Source organism: Crinia signifera, chromosome 4, assembly GCF_055691185.1.
Source record: "Crinia signifera chromosome 4, ASM5569118v1, whole genome shotgun sequence".
NCBI lineage: Eukaryota > Metazoa > Chordata > Amphibia > Anura > Myobatrachidae > Crinia > Crinia signifera.
In genome coordinates this window covers 191,733,391-191,753,954 of record NC_139220.1, presented here as the reverse complement: position 1 = coordinate 191,753,954, position 20,564 = coordinate 191,733,391, and the positions used below count along the sequence as shown (strand labels likewise).

Here is a 20,564-nt window from a genome sequence, read left to right as displayed (position 1 = left end):
CTCTCCTGCTAGGCTCTTCCCTGCTCTGCATATAGGTGTATGCGAGCATTGCGGCACCACTGGTACACACCTACACAGACCGTATCAGATGCAATACATTGCAGGTGCTAAAAGGCAAGAGGAATGTGCCACTGATGGCTGCACATATGATTTATCTTATGTGCAGCTGTCTGACCTCCGATCAGATTAAATGTTTTGTAACTCAGTAATAGGCACCACCCATATTTGTTAATACGCACTATAAAATGCTGTGGCAAGGGAATAGCACAGCCTTTATAATTGGTAAAAGAATGGACATGGTGATTGTCCAGGTAAAAGGTAGGAGGCAGTTTGGATAGTGCTGCCACTTTCGGTACTTATGTAGCATCTGGGCGTCCGATTTAGAAATCGGATCGGTAGCATCGCATGCGACCAAATCGTATGCGATGGTCCCGATTTTTCCATAGGATTCAATGTTAAAATGGTCTGAGTCCATTTTAACATAGAATTCAATGGGAAAAAGGGGTCCTTTTCCTTTCCCCACTATCCAAGTGGGCATGGAGTTGGATATAAACCTGTGGCGAGCGTAGCGAGCCACCGAGCCCGAAGCGTGGCAAGCGTAGCGAGCCCCGCGAGGGGGGGACAGAATACTTAAAGAATTCTGCGTCCGCTCGCCACGCTTCGGGCTCGGTGGCTCGCCTCGCTTCGGGCTCGGTGGCTCACTTCGCTCGCCACGCTTCAGGCTCGGGGGCTCGCTACGCTTCGGGCTCGGGGGCTCGCCACGCTTCGGGCTCGGGGGCTCGCTACGCTTCGGGCTCGGGGGCTCGCCACGCTTCAGGCTCGCTACACTCGCCACGCTTCGGGCTCGCCACGCTTCGGGCTCGCTACGCTCGCCACGCTTCGGGCTCGCCACGCTTCGGGCTCGCCACGCTCGCCACGCTTCGGGCTTGCTACGCTCGCCACGCTTCGGGCTCGCCACGCTCGCCACGCTTCGGGCTCGGTGGCTCGCTACAGGTTTATATCCAGCTCCATGCCCGCTGGGATAGTGGGGGAAATGAACAGGACCTTGTTAACATTGAATCCTAGGCAAAATCGCATCACATGCGATATCAGATGCGATTTTGCCGAAAATCGCGTCAAATTGCATCTGATTGTATGCCTTAAGGAAAGTTGGCAGCCCAGATACTACATAAGTACCCCACTTTCTTCTTCATACACACCTCAAGCTGTGCATAGCCTTGTCCTGCTGGTACATTAGTACTAATCATATTGTGAGACAGTTAGTCTGGTTAACTTTTAAGACCATCCATATACAGAAGGCTAACCATATGATATGAGTTTACATACTCGGTAACATGTTTGCATTAAAGGACGCTGAGCTTTCGCGGAAACATTTATAAATTGAGAGTAAAAGCTGTAAAATCAGGTACCAGTACTAGCAGGACAGCCTGTCATGTTCCAGAAGACCACCCTTAATGGACAATTTATCATTTTTATTCAAAAAAGCCCTCATTTTTATTCATTTAAGTCAGGAATAGGAAACCTTCAGCCCATCAGCTGTTGAACTACACAGCCAAAGGTTCCCCCATCGCTGACTTAAGTGGAAGTGCAACCCCCTCTCACCCAGCTTAGGAACAGATCTACCACACGGACAACGGCAGCAAAAGTCCACCAATATACCACCCCATACCATTTTTTGGAGAAAAGGACCAAAGCAAAATTTTCCATTTAAAGAACAGTAGACAAATTAAACACCACACTTCTTTTATTTGACAGCATTTTATTCATGTTTAAGATTACAGATTTCTTATTGCTGATCTAATACAATCACTCATACTTTAAAAATGTAAGACTTGGAAAATGCTGTTCTGGACACTGCATTTCCATACTGCAGTACAGGATGACAAATACAGACTGCCCAAGACCTCTGCTGCTGGTAAGTAAGCTACAGTGGATTGTGCATTGCAGGCTCACCCAGCAGCATGGACGTATATTAGATTTATCAATGCCCAAAGGAGCTTTCATTGAAATAACAACATTTTGCTGGTATCCTGTATCTCCTGCTAGTCTGGAAATCTCAATAGTTAGCTATGTAGAGTATTAGACATTGAAACAAGACTTTGCTGATTAAGAAAAGCTTGAGCAGTTGCAGTAATAGAACAGAGGGATACAAGGCCCTGGGATTCATTTATTTATTTAAATAAAATCAACTTATGTATAACTTTTATACCGGAGAGACATTTTCTGGGCTGCCTTAACACCCACCCTTTCAGTTCACTAAACACAAGAGGCATCAAATTAGGCATGAGGTGCGTCATGCCTCTGTGACTGCATATGCTGAATGATGAATATTGGATCACACAAAAAAATACATCTGCCACTACTGTGTATAGGTCATTGGTATACAAACGCAAACCTTGCTGCTTCAAAATAAATCTTTCAAATTAGTGTGTGCTTTCAAAACAGTTATGGCCGCCAGTCAGGGTGTGGCAGGAATATAGAGAATATGGAGAAAAAGCAATGTCCATTTATAATCTCATCCAGGAATGGCAAATTCATACCGTATTCTCCTATCAGGTATTTCATATGCAATATAACATACACACGTACACAAGTCTATATATATGTATATACGACAGCCATATTCAGCAGGGCTCTGTATAATTGTATATACACATATACATACCCACACTGTGGCAGTAAGTCTTTGTATAGCACAAGATCACAACACAGTCTGAGATTCTGTGGTTACATAGCAGCAGAATACCGCAATATGCAGTAAAAGGAACAAAAGTACTACTAGATCTATATACATATTAAAATAAAAATTAGTCAGAAAATAGAATCATCAAATTCAATATAGATGATAATCCACTAAATTTATATCTGATTTAGAACTTTGGGAGAAAAAAAAATCAAGGATATCCATTGTAAAATAGAAGTGAATTTTAAAATCCGTTTCCAACTGGAGCAGGAATGGAGTTCACAGCTTTAACAGGGAATGTGAGGAGTCCCTATAGTGAGGGTGGCTCAGTCATTGGACTACCATAAGACGAGGAGTGATTTACATCAGAGAAAGTCAAAATGGCCGCATTTACTCAATGCACATGGTCAGTCAAGTGGTAACTTCAACCACTTCGTAAAATTAGCAGCTTTAAGTTAGACTTGGCAAGAAGTGCATACTACCAGAATATACACACACAGGTGACTAGAAAGGAGATGTAAGCTTGTACATTACAATCTAAAACACAATGGAATTTCATTTAAACTGCAAATAGTTGCTGCTCCCGAAGGAACAAGCAGTGATTGAGGCGGCTTTAGAACTTAAGTACACGTTTAAACAATGAATCAATGAGAGGTCACATGGAAATGATTTTATATACAACGTAAATTCCTGAAGACCACTTAATTTATTAAGAGAAAACGGTTTAGTTCTCGAATATATTGTGAAAATCCTACAATTACCTTGTCTGCCACCACCATTGGGTACTTCGACTCAACTCTCTATTCTGAATAGATAATTAATTTATGGCAACAAATTAAGATATTTATCAATTTTGACAGCTTTTGGAGAAATTTTTATTAAGATTATTTACACCTAAAATGCAAGGGAGCTTTCTATACAAACGTATCAATTTTCAAAATACAAAACTATTTGGGGATCTTACAAGATGCCTTACCTTATTAGATAAACTTATTTTGGATTTAGTGTAAAAGGATTTGAAATAAAGGTTTTCTTTGCAAATGATGAAAGAAAATTGTGGTCTGTGCAACCAGACTTGCCCACATCACTTTATGAATGCAAGCCATAACTCCAATTGTCCCGATTTGTGGGCTCTGTCCAACAGTTCAGAGATATATCCAGTTCACAGCTGATTTGCACACCAGGGAGCAAGGTCTTCATAGTAAAGTAGCATTGTGCTTTAAGAGCTCCAAACATGCTACAAGGGCACAGCCAAGACCCAGTCTCTACACCTCAAGGGATGTAAGGACATCGGGGTCATTACAGTCCCACTATTGTTATAGCAATGCTACCTCCAGTGGTAAAGGTGAGGAAATCGAATAAAATGACCACACCACCTGAAATGTCACCTCTCATTGAACCAGGTTCATTAAATGCAGCAGAGACATATATATTCTAGTGAATGCATTTTGCAATAGGCTAGCAATGTATTTTGGGGTGCTGTGGTAATGCAACAAGCACAAGTGTGGACCCTTAGGCCACCAGCAGGTGTAACAGTTCAGTGAAATACTATTTAGTGTCATGTTCTAGAGCTATCACAGCAGCTTAGCAGCGGCAGGCTGATGATTCTATCTTCTCCATTACCTGAAACAAGGTAGAGGGAATGCCACCGCCCAACCCCCTAACAAAAAATATATATATATCTATATATACTATCACTATTAAAATCCACAATAAAATTAATGTAGGTCACTTTACAGTTCATTAAGACATCCACACTTCGCATCCATCAGGAAAATCAATATTAAAAAGAGGAAATAAAAATGCAATGTAATGCAAAATAAAATTCAATTCAGGAGTCATGCTTGTTAACTTGTTCCCCATTCCCGTGTGCTGCTGGGATGAGCAGTGTTAACGGATTGCTATAAGCCTGTAAGTACAGCATACGTCTAGGAGTTACCTGTCACCACCCTATAACAGGCCCCTCAAAATCTGGAAACCTGTGGACTAGCACAGACAGCAGGTGCAGTATTATTCTAGGCATCTTCTGTAATAAATACCCTAATATATTGTTTGCTAATATGGCAGAAAGTCCAGTTCTTCTAAAAAAGACCTGGCCGAAGAGTGGCTGTGAAAGGCTTCAGTTTTTTCTTATTTTCTTTATACCAGATTTCCCCCGTCTTCCAATTGTGCCACACTTGTGGTACTCAATACCTGAGAGAGAATGGAGAAATATTTGAGAACAGACTGAATAATAGCATATGCCAAAATTATTGTTTTGCCATGTTAGTTTGATGCTACAATCCCCATTCATTTTATTTGCAAGCTCAAAAGAAAAAGGTTTTAAAGTATAGCAGAATTCGATCTAAAGCTTTGTCAAATGTAAGTTGACAAAACATATACAGTTGTCCCAGAAGTTATAACTATTAGCATTTCAAGCCTGTAAGAGGAGGATTTAACAACCAGTGACAAAAAAAATAATGTTCTTCAGTCAGTGCTCCTCTCTCTGGAGTACAGGTCACCACGGAATGCATTTAGTATGCCAGCGATCAAAATCCGGGCACCGGAATCCCGACTGGTGGCCACAACACAGGCGCTGAAAATCCAGACATCACTGGAGATGGCCACACTGCAAACCCAACAGTACCCATGCTGATTGTAAGCGTGCAGGGGTTTTATGGGGCCTACACATGGGGAAGACTTACTGAAGCATTCTGAGCAATGCTAGATTGCTCAGCACACAGCAATGTGATCTGTTAGGGACAGTGTTCTCCAGTGAGAACACTGGCCCTGCCTAGCGATTGCATGCTGGATATTCATCGCCGAGCGATAGCATCGCTATCGCTCCAACACACAGATCGATGTAGGGGATTTTTCTATGCAATCTAGTGACATCACTTAGAAAGTGCCCTGAAATCGACCTGTGTAAAGGCCCCATTAGTGCTAGACCTCAGGCTTTCCAAGTCTGGATATGTATAAGTCTGGAGTGTATAAGTAGGGCATTCAATCAGTGTCAGATTTTGACTTTCGGAAAATTCAGCACGGTTGGAAAACCGTGGATCAGCAAATGACTCGACGATCCATGTGTTTGTCGAAAACCGTGGCTGCTTTCTATTTTCCACAGATGTAGATTCGATTTTAAACAAAGTCAAACCTGCATTAGTGGAAAAGTCAGATAAAAATGGCTGCATTGAATAGATATGTCCAGATTTTTCAGGTAGATGATAAATCTGAACATTGAATATCCCCCTCTTCAGATACATCTGTGGAATCCAGTGATCAGAACAAACCAAACTAATGTTCTGAATCACAACTTCTGTCAGTTACAAAACCCCCAATACAAATCGAATATGGACTCTTAGGAGGGGTGTATTCAATCCCCACCACTATTTCCGACGGGGGAAATAGCGGCGGGCGCCTATTCAATGCAGTCTTGCCCAACAGCTTTGAAGAGGCAGATAGACACAACGGGCCTGACTTTAAAAGCTGTCTGGCCCGTTTTGTCGATAATGGGCGTGAATTGCGATCACGGACGAATCTTGACAATCCAACGGCTTTTTAAGTGGACACGCCCCCTTTTCACAGATCGACAAGTGGGACATTGAATCCCGCCTGGCGATATGCCAAAATGAGCCAGTGCCACGGCTGCTGGGACGGATCAACAGTCATGACCCGGGATTGAATACCCCCTTATACACTTTAAGCATAGTTAACACTCACAACTACAGAAACTAAACCCACTAAAAGTAACCAGGTTTAACAACCATTTCGCATTACATAATTTGCAATATTAATGAAAATGTGAAACACCCCACTGCAGAGGACAAAGCATGTACCTGTAGTAGTTTGGTTTGAAAGGCCCATTCTTGTTGAGTCCCAGGTATTTTGCCTGCTCATCTGAAAGTTCTGTCAGGTGGGCATCAAAGGTGGGAAGATGGAGGCTGGCCACATACTCATCTAAAAGTAGACAAAAAAAATAAAATCAAACCATTCAAACATGGCTATACATATACAGAGTAGTGAATATCAAGATGTTGGCACTCAAAGGGTTAATGCGAAACATCTGTGAGATGCTCAAAATATCCACTAAAAATTTGTTACATATATCTTTTTTTAAATAGTGTAAAAGATTATATTTCCTATATAAAATGTAAACATTATAGGTCATTATAAAGTAAATAAAAATTGTTTGATTGCCAATTTTCACACCTATTTTGATGAATTCACTGGGCACTCAAAGGGTTAATAAATCTATTGTTTTCAAAAGGACTTGAAATAAGGAATTTGGTACTTACCGATAATTCCCTTTCTCCGAGGCAGCAGGGGACACTGCAGTACTGACGTATGAGATAGAGTGGGTGCGTAGGAGGAGTCGGCACTTAAGTGAAAATTTCATCTGTGGCTGGCTCCTCCCCCCTCTATCTCCCTCCAGACACCAGTCTTAAAAAACGTGACCGAGAGAGAAAGGGGACAGGCAAAGTAGAACCACAGACTGTAAACAAAAATATTAGGTAAACCCTTCAACCAATAGACATGCATTCATGAAACCAAACAATACAGATAAATAATCCAATCTGTAAAAATACAGAATTAGCAGGACCCCCAAACAATCATGGCAGGAACGGTACTGCTGAAAAAACAAAAAAAACCAAAGCGCTGGGCGGGCGTGCAGTGTCCCCTGCTGCCTCGGAGAAAGGGAATTATCGGTAAGTACCAAATTCCTTATTTCTCCTACCGCAGCAGGGGACACTGCAGTACTGACGTATGAGATGATACCAAAGCTACTACACCCGGGAGGGCGAGCGCTGAGGATCCTGTAAGACAGCTCTGCCAAAGGAAGAATCTTCCCTGGCAAACCTATCAAACTTGTAAAACCTAGCAAAGGTATTGGAGCCTACCCACGTGGCGGCTCTACAAACCTGAGTCAAAGACACTCCCCTGGCAGCCGCCCAGGAAGTACTGACTGATCTGGTAGAATGGGCAGAAACATTTGGAGGAACCTGAATGCAGGCTTTTGCATACGCCTCCTTAATAGTAAGGCACAACCACCTGGCCAGAGTCTGCTTCGACGCTGGCCAACCCTTCTTTTCTGCCCCAAACAAAACAAATAAAGATTCTGTCTTCCGAAACGAAGCCGTCCTATCCACATAGATGCGTAATGCTCTTACGACATCCAAACTTTCAGAAGACCCAGGCAAGGCCGGAACCACGATCGGCTGGTTCACGTGAAAGGAAGAGACTACCTTGGGAAGAAACCTAGGATTAGTCCTTAACTCTGCACGGTCTCTGTGAAAAACCAAAAACGGAGGACGGCAAAGCAGAGCCCCCAGCTCTGAAACCCTCCTGGCTGACGCCAATGCCAAGAGCATCAGAGTCTTCCATGTCAACCACTTCAGGTCCACTGAATCCAGCGGCTCAAACGACTCAGATTTTAGAAACTCCAACAGGAGCCCCAAGTCCCAAGGCTCAGTCGGAGGAACATACGGAGACTGCAACCGTAAAGCTCCCTTCAAAAAGGTCTGCACCTCCGAAATGAGTGCCAATTTCCTGTTGAAAAATACAGACAAGGCGGAAATTTGGACCTTAATAGAACCTAACCGAAGGCCCTTATCCAACCCTGCCTGAAGGAATTCCAAAAGACGAGGAAGCTGAAAAACCGCTCTCTCCACCTTCTTCCTCTGACACCATGCCACATAAGACTTCCAAATACGGTGATAATGCTTGGAAGTTACCTCCTTTCTAGCCCTGAGCATGGTGGGAATTACTGTCACTGGAACACCCCGCCTTTTTAACAGGTCGGCTTCAACAGCCACGCCGTCAAACGAAGCTGCGTCAAGCCTGGGTAGGCGAACGGTCCTTGCTGCAACAGATCCTCCCTGAGAGGAAGACGCCACGGAGCATCGGCCTGAAGAAGCTTCAAGTCCGAGTACCAAGCCCTTCTCGGCCAATCTGGGGCTATTAGTATCGCTGAAGCTGACCCTCTTTTTATCCGTTTGAGTACCTGTGCTAACAAGGGAAACGGAGGGAAGATGTAGATGAGGTCGAAATTCCAATGAATCGAGAATGCATCCACCGCCCAGGCTCCCGGATCTTTCGATCTGGCACAGTAAAGAGGAAGTTGGTGATTCAGTCTGGACGCCATCATGTCGATCTGAGGCGTCCCCCACCTCCGTGTGATGAGCTGGAAAACATCCGGATTTAAAGACCATTCTCCTGGATGGAAATCCTGGCGATTTAGGTAATCCGCCTGCCAGTTCTCCACTCCCGGCAGGAAGACTGCTGTGAGATTTGACGCATAAGCTTCTGCCCATTGCAAAATCGGACGAACCTCCTTCATTGCTGCCCTGCTCTTCGTCCCGCCCTGACGGTTTATATAAGCAACCGCGGTCGCATTGTCGGACTGGATCATTATCGGCAGACCCTTGAGCAGGTCTTGGGCCTGAAGGAGTGCCAACCTGATGGCCCTGAGCTCCAGAATGTTGATCGATAACTTGGCCTCCTGGACAGACCAACGGCCCTGAAAAGTATAACCCTGGGTCACAGCTCCCCAACCTCTCAGGCTGGCATCCGTCGTCAGAATAGTCCAAATGCATGGCCTGAAACTTCGACCCTTCAAAAGATGAGAAGTTGACAGCCACCAGTTCAGAGACAGCCGCGCTTCCCTTGAAAGACGGATTCTCTTGTGGATCTCCAAATGGGATCCCGACCACTGGGACAGAAGATTTTCTTGAAAAGTCCTTGTGTGAAAACGACCATATGGTAGAGCCTCGAAAGAGGCTACCATCATTCCCAGTAGACGCGTGCAAGTGTGTGCTGACACCCTTCGTAAGGACAAAACGAGTCTCACCATCCCTTGAATTGCTCGCACCTTGTCCAAAGGAAGCGAGACAGTCTCGTTTTCTGTATCCAAGATGAGTCCCAGGAACTTTAACTTCCTTGATGGTGTCAGATGAGATTTCTTGAGGTTTAGAATCCAACCATGGTCTACCAAGAATTTGCAAGCTACCATGGCGTGTTCTATCAGCTTCTCCCGACTTGGCGCTTTGATTAGCAAATCGTCCAAATACGGAATAATTGTTATTCCTTGGAGCCTGAGAGCTGCAATCATACATGCCATGATCTTTGTAAAGACTCTGGGAGCTGAAGACAGGCCAAAAGGAAGAGCCTGAAACTGGTAGTGGCAATCGTCTATCGCAAACCTCAGAAAACATTGATGGGGTTCCCAAATTGGCACGTGCAGGTATGCATCCTTGATGTCTAACGACATCAAGAATTCTCCCTTTTCTAGAGATGCCACCACGGACCGGATGGACTCCATCTTGAACCGCTGATAACAGATATGGAGGTTTAAATCCTTTAAATTTAGGATAGGCCGCACCGAGCCGTCCGGCTTGGGCACCACAAAGACGCTGGAATAGAAACCTCTGCCCTGCTGTGAAGCCGGGACTGACACCACTACTCTTGCGTCTAAAAGACCCTGGATGGATCCACGCAGAGCCTGACTTTCCTCCTCTTTCCTTGGCAGACCTATCCGAAAAAATCTTGAGGGGGGGGGCGACGCGAATTGCAGTTTGTATCCCTGGGAAATGCTGTCCAGAGCCCAAGCATCGCTGCAATGGGATCTCCAGATTTCTGCAAACTGCAACAGACGCGCGCCCACAATGGAATCCCCCACGTGGGCTGCGAGACCGTCATGCCACTGGCTTGTCAGTGGCCTTGGGATCTGGCCTGCGGGCAGTGGCGGGTGCAGTAGGGGCCACTCTGGCACCTCTTCCTCTACGGCCTCTGAAAGAAGAGAAGCCCCCTCTTGTCTTACCTCTGAAACCTGATGTACCACGAAAGGCCCGAAAGGAAGGCGCCACAAACTGGCGCTTGGGAGGCGGAGCTGCGGAAGGTAAAAATGCAGACTTACCCCCCGTAGCCTGGGCGATAAGTTTGTCCAGTTCCGCACCAAACAATACATCACCTGAAAAAGGCAGAGCCTCGACTGCCTTTTTAATTTCAGCCTCAGCCTGCCACGGCCGCAACCAAACGGCCCTCCTGGCCACCACAGCTGAAGCCGAAACCTTAGCTCCAAGAGACGCCACATCTGCAGACGCTTCCCCTATATAAGTAGAAGCATCCCTGATAAACTCAGCCAAGGACAATAAATCCTCCTTAGGACTGTCCTGCTCCAAACCAGACACCAGCTGAGAAGCCCATACCTCCATGGCCCGAGCCACCCAGGCAGAGGCCAGCGCTGGTCTCAACAAAACCCCCGCTGTGGAGAAAATAGTTTTTAAGGTAGTATCTAACCGCCGATCTGGCGCCTCCTTTAAGCCGACCGCCCCCGGCACTGGCAGAGTCGACTTCTTAGAAAGTCTAGAAAGGGACACATCTGGTGATGGCGGAGCCTCCCATTTTTCCCTGGATTCAGGGGAGAAGGGATAGAGAGATTTAATACGAGAGGAAATTTGAAATTTCTTATCCGGAACCTTCCATATATCTAACAGCGGGTTATCCAGCTCAGCCGAGTATGGAAAATACACTGGCGTCTTCTGTACCCGACCAAAGATAGAAACCTGAGGCGGAGCCCGAGACTCCTCTAGGTTTAAAGTAGTCCTAACAGCCCTGATAAGGCCGTCCACTCCCTGAGCGTCCTCTTCATCCAAAAAGTCCTGAGGAGACTCCTGAACCTGTGGAGCTACATACTCCCCATCCTCTAAAACCTCTAACCCCTCATCATCATCTGAATGATGAGGGACAGCCAAGAACACTCCTGCCTTCCTCTTAGCAGCTACCTGTGAAGCAGGCATTCTCTGTGAAGTGCCAGCCAGCGACTGGGACAGAGAATCCACAGAAGAAATAAGTGTCCTGGCCCAAACAGGCTCTGCTGCAGCTATGCTAGAAAGCTGAGTCTGCATCAGCTCCCTGTCTTTCCTGGAGGCCACCAATTCAGCAGTAAGATTAGCTAACACACTGTGGATAGGATCCACCACAGACTGAGGAGTCTTAGGGACAGCTGCAGCAGCCTTTGATAAATCATAGCAGGGAGCACAGAGTGAAACACCCTTCATGTGCTGGGTATATTGACCCTTGCAGCTCTTACAAGCATACAGCTTCACAGCTGCCTTGGAAGAAGTACCCTTCCCAGCCATAATTGTACAGGTGACCCAGTATATAAATATATAGAGACACACTGGCTCACACACCAACACACACACACAGAAAAAACACCCCTTAGAAACCAATCTCCCAACAGAGAAAGTCTAGAGTCTGGGTGTCAAACAGGGAGAGAGGAGCCACAAACCCTCCCAATGCTTGTGTGTGTGTACAAAACCTCCGCTACTTACAGTACCCCTGTAGAAACGGAGGAACAGCGCTGAAGTGACGACTGTCAGGAAAGTGAACCAGCCTGCAGCCTCTCAGTAGCAGCAGTCACCTCTCCCAATGGCGTCCGCGCGGAAGAAGTACCTCCCACAAGCCATCTTCCCGCGCCCGCCGGAGTTTGATGACGTCATCGTCGCGCTGATGCCGCGACGATACTGCCCGGCCAGCGCGCTCTCCTCTGGCCGCCCCCTGTATGGTGCAACGCACCTCCTAGCTCTGGATGAGGGGGAAGCTGCCGTGGACCCGTAACGCTAGCCGCAAGCAGCTGCGGCGGGTCCCCGGAGCCGATGCTCCGGTGGCTGGGTACTGGAGGGTAGCTGCACGCAGTACCGACCAGACCCTCCAGAGCCTCCCACGAAGCAGGCACCCTGTCCAGGGATGCCTGTGTCACTAAAAACTGATAAAATAAAAAGAAAACACAAATAAAAACCTAGTCTCCTGTGGAGACCTTGCCGAGGATACCGACTCCTCCGGCACTTTTTTAAGACTGGTGTCTGGAGGGAGATAGAGGGGGGAGGAGCCAGCCACAGATGAAATTTTCACTTAAGTGCCGACTCCTCCTACGCACCCACTCTATCTCATACGTCAGTACTGCAGTGTCCCCTGCTGCGGTAGGAGAAATAACCAAAAATGAAAAGTTAGTTAATCTTTCCTCTACGGACACTCACCCATTTTCTTAGGCAACAGGTAGACATCCTGTTTGTAGCGACCCTCAGGGGCATTATAGAGTTCTATTAGTGCCAGTGCCTAAGAATGTGCAGAGAACGTTAAATTAGTATTTATAGATAGGGGGGGGGGGGGGGGGGGGAAACAAGGTGTAACAAGGTTGCCCGCGTAGAAGATGCAATCATGTCTAGACTTGTGGTTAATAAAATTCAGGTTCAAGGTGTGACCTAATTAGACGAAAGTGACAAAATACCTCCCAATAATGCATATACACGAAAACCATGCCAACTGTGTTTTCAAAGTCAAATTACACTGAAATAAAACCTCCATTTACACAAGGTATGCAGCTGGTTATTCTATTGGCAAAGAATGTTATTCATTTTCAGATGCTTGAAGGTAGTTGGATGCTTATCTATACAGATATTTAATAAAAAGGAGCATGTCATGTGTACTGTGATTACTAGCATTGAAGCCAGAACTCCAGTTGTATTTATAACACACCTGATAGGTACATGAAGGTGATGTAACAGCGCTGACATGAATATGCAACAAACTGGATATTTTGCAAACATTCAACTTTTATCATACGCTTCTTTTGTTCACTTTTGCAGACAACTACGCTTAGGGATACACACACCCACACACTATATACATACATTTTATTGTGCATCCATTAGGTGCCAGATGGCTATGCTCTAGGGCCAATTAGCATGCAAGGAGCACTCAGGCACAAGGATAAACGCAACCCAAGAGGCATGTGATGAAGCTCACACATTAGGGGCCAAATGTAATAGAGAGTGAGACTGAGAAAGTGAGACATCTTGGAAGAGTTTTATTTTTATTTAAAGAAGCAATCAATTACAAGGCAAAATCAACCTGGTTTGTCAGTGTAAATGATCACCGCTTTAAAAAATAAAAAAAAGGGAAAACTACCAAAATCTCTCACTTTCAGGGAGGGGAATGTATCAGATGCGACAAACTTCTGATGTAATATTAAGATGACACGCTATAAATGTCATGACTTGTACAACACTAAAGGTGCCCATACACTAGTAAGATTTATCTTCAGATCTGGCTGGTTGGAACATAAACATGGTTATGGATGAGTGACAGTTTGTCAGTTTTCCAGCATTTCCAAGCAAATGGTGAACTGTCATTTGCTCTCATCCATAACAATGTTTTTGTTCCAACTAGACAGATCTGCAGATAAATCTGCGTGTGTATGGCCACCTTTACAGTTCGATAAACATAAAAAACCTATTTGCCAAATACTGACCTGTGTGGTTGCAGTAATGGACAACACAAACGTCGGGACAGTAGAACAGCTCAGGTTGAGCAGGCGCCCCTGTGAGGAGGATTACAGAGGACAATGAGAGGAACAGAAGGATAAGATGCAATCATTTGGTATAGATTAGTGTTGCATTGAGCTGCACACTGAAAAAGCTAAATGGCAGTGCTTTTACACCGATTATTATCTACAGTAACCCTTTGAGTGTCAACATCTGAGAGATACGCAAAATATTGGCTAAAAATGCACATTTGTTATATCAATTTTAACAAAAAAAAAAAAAAAGGTATGTGAAAAAAAGATTATATTTCCTATACATGGTAAACATTACAGGTCATTATGATGACTAGAAAATGTTGATTGGCAATTTTCACAAATTCACTTGGCACTCAAAGGGTTAATATGTATAGGACTGCTGCCACTTTCTGAAAAACGTTCTATCCACTAGCAGCATTATGACACCAGACACTACGTATATTCAAATCAGTACCTCGGCCAGAAGAACAATCCTCTTGCCATCTGGCCAGATCACATGGTCAACCTGAGACCTGACTCGCTCCCATGTCAGCTCAGGAGTGCGCAGGCTTGCCTGAGAAGAGAATACCAGGAACAAAGTAAGAACTTCAGACCTTAACTAATCCGGCACTTCTGAAGAAACTGCGTGTGTCCTACTTTACCCACCATCTCAGTATAACCCAGATATTATATTACATGTGCACTGCTCACCACATCTATTTCTGTGTTGGAATGTCCCATGTTGCAGACAATACAGCCATTCTTCATACGATCTAGCTGTTCTCTGGTCACCACATTCTTGTTACCTTAAGAGTTCACAACATGATTGGCAAGATATTTTTACAAATCGTTCATACGTTATTATGTTGAACTAATACTGGGCTTACACTAGACCAACTTTCGGTACTTGTTTCCTAGCAGGGCGCCCAAGTTAGTTGCTTATTGGACTATTCTGCATACCCCCAAAGCGTGGCGAGCGTACTCGTTACGCATCCTTCAGACCTTTTCATACCCCACTATCCACGTCGGCGTGGAGTACATTTTATATAGTGTGGCAAGCGCAGCGGAATACATGTGAAGTAATGTGCGGGGCTTCAGGCTCGGTGGCTCGCTGCGCTCACCACACTATATAAAATAAACTCAACGCCGACGTGTATAGTGGGGGTATGAAAAGGTCAGAGGACGCGTTCCGCTGCCCCTCGCGGGGCTCGCTGCTCTCAGCACTCTTCAGGGTGGCGTGGATAGTGCTGCTGTTTTCAGTCAGGGTGCAGTGAATAAATTAACTGAATGAACTACTGAGATTGCATTGTACATCGCAAGGCACAAAAAGGGCCATGCGATGCGATTTCACTACACTATCGTACGTATGCTAATTGGGCTCCCTGCTAGGACACAAGTACCCAACTTTCATCCAACTAGGTAGTTGTAATGGTAATAATTCTTAGAGCACTATTTGTACTGTTACATTTGTCTTTCCTACACCCCTGTCCATTAGTCTTTGTTTGAAGGAAATAGATGACAAATAGATGACAAATCGGTGAATCATGGGACTCATTAACAATGTTTTACCTGTGCATGTGATCACAATATCCACTTGTCTGATGACCTCGTTTAGTTTGACCAGTCTGAAGCCATCCATGCTATAGGACAAAACACAGAGTTCTAATCTTCTTTACACGCTACAGACAACATCCGCTAATCAAGCCGACCTCAGGCATTACACTTACCAGGCCTGGAGAGCACAGATTGGATCGATCTCGGTCACATACACTATGGACCCCATAGCCTTGAGAGCAGCACAACATCCCTTACCAACCTAAAGGAAGAGCTCAATCAGACTGTGGTGCAAAACTAAGTGCGGGTGATCGATAAAATGCTACAATGCGTTTAAACCCTACATATTACGATGAGCTCAAATTGTCACATTATATGATTAATACAATCGACACAACACATTATTACAACACGAGTTTGCTAGACACCATGAAATATAAAAATGTAATAGCTTAAAAAGGTCTGCAAGTAGCAGAATCTGCTGAGCACTCACCTCTCCGTAGCCACAGACCACCACCTGCTTCCCACCAAACATCATGTCTGTTGTTCGTTTAAGACTGAAAAGGAAAAAGTACAACTTTGTCTTCTGATATACATCATTCACTCATATGAACAAACAAAAAAATTACATAGAAATTTTGCTCAACTACAATACATTTGTTCCAAATAGTTACTAAAATACTAAAGATTTGTAAAAACCTTTATTACTCGGCTCCCGCATACCGCCACTCCTTCAATGGAGCCCAAGACCAGGGAAAGAAAAAAGGAACCTTTACAACAAACCAATACCCAGCTCATGCAGCAGGAATTCCGCATGCTGGGAACACACTGGAGGGTTATCTGCCTGATAGGTTGTATCCAGATGAAATGGTATCCAGATGAAATGGAATGATCAAGCATTTATGACTAATTTGCTGCAAATCAGTCCTGCCTATATCTCTAGCAGCCTGTAGTATGCCAATAAATGATTGAATAGGACAGTTCTGCAATTCATTAATATCGTTCCAGTGTGTGCACACAATCTGGGCTGAGCAGGGTACACTGGAGTGATGGGGATTTGTTCGGACATTGGAACGAATCCTTGTCAGCCAAGATTGCCCGTACACACTGGAGCAATGTTAATGAAGGATAGAAGGATTACTGGGCAGTACGGACGGTGTAATGGTTAGCATTTCTGCCGCAAAAGCACTGAGGTCATGGGTTTGATTCCCACCATGGCTCTAACTGTGCAGAGTTTGTATATTCTCCCTGTACTTGCGTGGGTTTCCTCCGGGTACTCCGGTTTCCTCCCACAATCCAAAAATATACTGATAGGCTAATTGGCTCCTAACAAAATTAACCCTAGAATGTCTGTGTGTGCGCGTGTACATGTGGTAGGGAATATAGATTGTAAGCTCTACTGGGGCAGGGACTAATGCGAATGATCAACTATACTACTGTAAAGCGCTGTGTAATATGTATGCGCTATATAAGAAACTTAATTAAAAAAAAATAATAATAATTACTGTTCAGTCCTTCATTTGCATTTATGGTGTCCCTAGCGATTTAATTAGTTTTGAAATGCCACACATGAATCCGGACATCATTGCATGTGACTGCGGGAGCATGCCTATTGCCGGTATCCAGCTTAAGGTACAGCCATGTCATTTTAACTTTGGGAAAAACATCTACATGCCTGAGAAAAGTCTGGTATATTCAGACAGGTGTAAATTATACAACAAGAGCACAATGCATCCAAAGTGGATATGATATATCAGACACATCAATATAATTGCTCTAACATGTTCAAAAGAACTAGAAGTATTTTTTGTGTAGTATCGCACTGGATAAAATTGCCCTAGTATCCCTATTTTAAGATGTAGAGGGATATGCATACCTGAGCAAAATGAAAAACTCCTATACCAATTATAATATTGCCTTAGCAGGCTTTCAACCGTTATTATGGTAGGAGGTGCTCCCCCAAGTCAGAAAGACAGTACATGTACAAACGGAGAAAAGAAGACTTGTGTTGGGGGCACTGTATTATTTTGAATGATCAGAAAATGATGATTTAGGATTAAGACTTAACTTTTATTAATTTTTATTTATAAAATATAGAAAATCCCTTGTATTGACCTCCTGTAGTTTTTGGGGTCGGGACTTTATAACATTTTAAACACACTCACACATATATATTAATATACAAAATTTTGTTAGTCCGACACTTAATTTGTGGACTGTATATTTCAGTGCTGCTGGGTACCAGTAAATATTTACCTCTATTTGAGGACCTCAATAGAGGTAAATATTTACTGGAACCCAGCAGCGCTGAAATATACAGTCCACAAATTAAGTGTCGGACTAACAAAATTGTGTATATTAATATATATATGTATGTGAGTGTTTAAAATGTTATAAAGTTCCGACCCCAAAAACTACAGGAGGTCAATACAAGGGATTTTCTATATTTTATAAATAAAAATTTATAAAAAAGTTAAGTCTAAGGGCGGCATTCAATGAGCCTGATTCGCCATGTTTTTATGGCGAATTTGTGCTGTTTGGCGAATTTTGGACTAAAACGGTGAATCACCCTATTCAATGACCACATGGCGAATACATTTGAAGGTTTTTTTCGCCATGATTCACCGAGTAGCAATCGCTATCTTTGGATGGAGAAGTGGAATGTGAACTTTTAAAATAAAGTGTTTTGTTTTTTACATTTGGTGTCAAAAAATCAGGAATTTTATTCTGAGGGGCATGCTATTTTTATTCATGTGCTGTAAGCACATGAATATATATTTAATTTTAAAAAAAATATTTTTTTATTTTTATTTTTTACACAGCAGCCAGCAGGGGGCGCCGGAGCCGAGCCGCTCATTACATATTCATATATTCACTGCACCCGATCGTTACGATCGGGTGTAGTGAATATAGGTCCCCTGCTGGCACCCCCGGGGGGCAGCCTGTGCTGCCTGGCACCCGGGGAGCCCACCTCCCCCCCACAAACGTTCTGGGGCAGGCAGAGAGACTTCCATCTCTCTGCCACCGTCCTCAGGCTCCCTGCGGCATTCGCCGCAGGAGCTCATATTCGCCGGTCAGGGGCTCGCTGCCCCTGACTCGTTGAATACCGGAGCCGGCGAGGCTCCGGTACGTGGCGAATGTGCAGCGAATCCAAAAAAGGATTCGCTGCACCTCGCAGGTATTCTCATTGAATACCGCCCTTAATCCTAAATCATATCATTTTCTGATCATTCAAAATAATACAGTGCCCCCAACACAAGTCTTCTTTTCTCCGTTTGTACATGTTCAAAAGAACATAAACTATCTCTGATAAGGATACCTTACAATCACATCCTACCTGCAAAGGTTAATGTAATTAACTCATGAAAATGAAAACCAGATAAGAAATCCTCACTAAAGTCACCTTAAAAAGATTAGTACATGCCGAGAACTAAAGAAATAAAAAAAAAAAAAAAAAACACACCTAAAAACCAAAAACAAACCACCAACTTTAAGTGTCATGTAATTGCTGCACTTATTGCGATAGTTAAAGAGATTTAATGCTTCCAAATGCCGTGCACATCATAAACACATTCACATTAGCTGGAGCAAATATGTAGGTAGTGGCTGATCTAATGCTTGTCTATATTGTTGCTGTAACCCCACACCCCATAAGGAGTGTGGTGCTGGACAACTTTATATACATAAAAGAACGGTTTGGAGTGTCACAGCAACTTAAATGATTGCTGCTGCATCAATGAATGCTAAATTAAAGACAAAAGAACACTAGAATTGTAACATGTTTTGCTTCAACAAAGTTGCAAATACCGGGTGCCTCCTCCATAGTGTGAGCTCGACCCCTTCTTTTAACCTGGGTCGAAATGTCAGGTTGCTGGACCCGGAAAAGGCCCTTTCACACCACACAGGAACCCGGGTCAACCCAGGTTATTTTTGTTATGTGAAAGGTATAGGTCATTAAAACAGAAATTGTTAGAAGACTGGAGTATGTCATTGTCTCACATACGAAGTCATGGCCAATTAGAGCAACTTTTAGTAGCAAAATGCATTTTATCCATTCGCTCAAGCGCAAACCATTCCAGTATATTGTGCGGCATACAAACTAAAGAGTTGATGTACCAAGAAAAGGAAATCGCTGTGAAGTTGCCCACAGCAAGCACTTACCTATCATGTTATAGAAAGTACTTCATAAATGCTATCTTGAAGCCAGTTGGTTGCTATGGGCAACATAGCCACTGGTCCACTTCATTGTTTTTACCGCTTAATATATCATCCCATAAGTCATTTTTCTGTAACCCTCTCCATGCATAAATCTCTGTAGGCATATTAACTGCTTTGCTCTCAGTGCAAGTAGTTGGGATATTGTACGTATATACTATTCACAGCTTTAAATTAATCTATATGTGCCGACTATATGGATACACAGAAGTTATATTAACTACCTTCCCAGTTCTGGATCCAATTATATTGTGGCACACTCATCCTGTGCGGACAGGCCACACCCCAAAACTATAATGGTAGAATCACGCTTTGGTTAAGCAAAATAAAAAAATGAAAGCGTAATTGCAATGAACATTGAGCTTTTCGAGAAGAGTGCTGTAACATAAAGAGTCTTCTAAAGCCATCTCTAACTAAGCACATTACACAAGGAGTGACTAAATAAGGTTAGAGAAATATACTGGTCATTTTAATTCCCTCTACCCATGTTGTCCATTAAAGTAATTTCCATCCTCTTGTTAATTTTTAATCTAGCCAAGGTGATTATTACTTTACAGTATATGATTAGCGGTTACAAAGCAAACAGAATGCCACTTATCGAGCTGCCATTATCAGAGTCCTGTATAAAAGGACACAGGACTACAGAAGAAACCTTACATAACCTGACAAACACATTTTATTTTTACACGCAGACAGGAGGTACAGCAATGGATTTACAAAGTAGGTACACAAATGTCACTTTAAAGATGGGTATATTCAGCACTGAATATCTTGCAACAGCTCCGGAGGAAATCG

At 43.8% G+C, this 20,564-nt stretch overlaps 1 protein-coding gene across 8 annotated transcripts in view; it reads right to left on the bottom strand.

The window, feature by feature from the left end:
- Window positions 1–1,743: 1,743 nt before the first annotated feature.
- Window positions 1,744–20,564, bottom strand: part of AHCYL2 (adenosylhomocysteinase like 2) — a 97,880-nt gene continuing 79,059 nt past the window's right edge. For 6 of the 8 annotated variants that reach the window (XM_083183284.1, XM_083183286.1, XM_083183287.1 and 3 more), the window contains exons 9-17: window positions 16,048–16,111; window positions 15,728–15,816; window positions 15,570–15,640; window positions 14,712–14,806; window positions 14,476–14,574; window positions 13,974–14,042; window positions 12,700–12,778; window positions 6,499–6,619; window positions 1,745–4,876 (exon numbers count right to left, since the gene is read on the bottom strand). In XM_083183284.1, coding sequence (XP_083039410.1) covers window positions 4,870–4,876; window positions 6,499–6,619; window positions 12,700–12,778; window positions 13,974–14,042; window positions 14,476–14,574; window positions 14,712–14,806; window positions 15,570–15,640; window positions 15,728–15,816; window positions 16,048–16,111 — 694 coding nt within the window. In that variant the 3' untranslated portion in view covers window positions 1,745–4,869. Of the gene's footprint in view, window positions 4,877–6,498; window positions 6,620–12,699; window positions 12,779–13,973; window positions 14,043–14,475; window positions 14,575–14,711; window positions 14,807–15,569; window positions 15,641–15,727; window positions 15,817–16,047; window positions 16,112–20,564 lie in introns of all 8 variants that reach the window. The other 2 variants (XM_083183283.1, XM_083183285.1) reach the window with 1 other exon arrangement.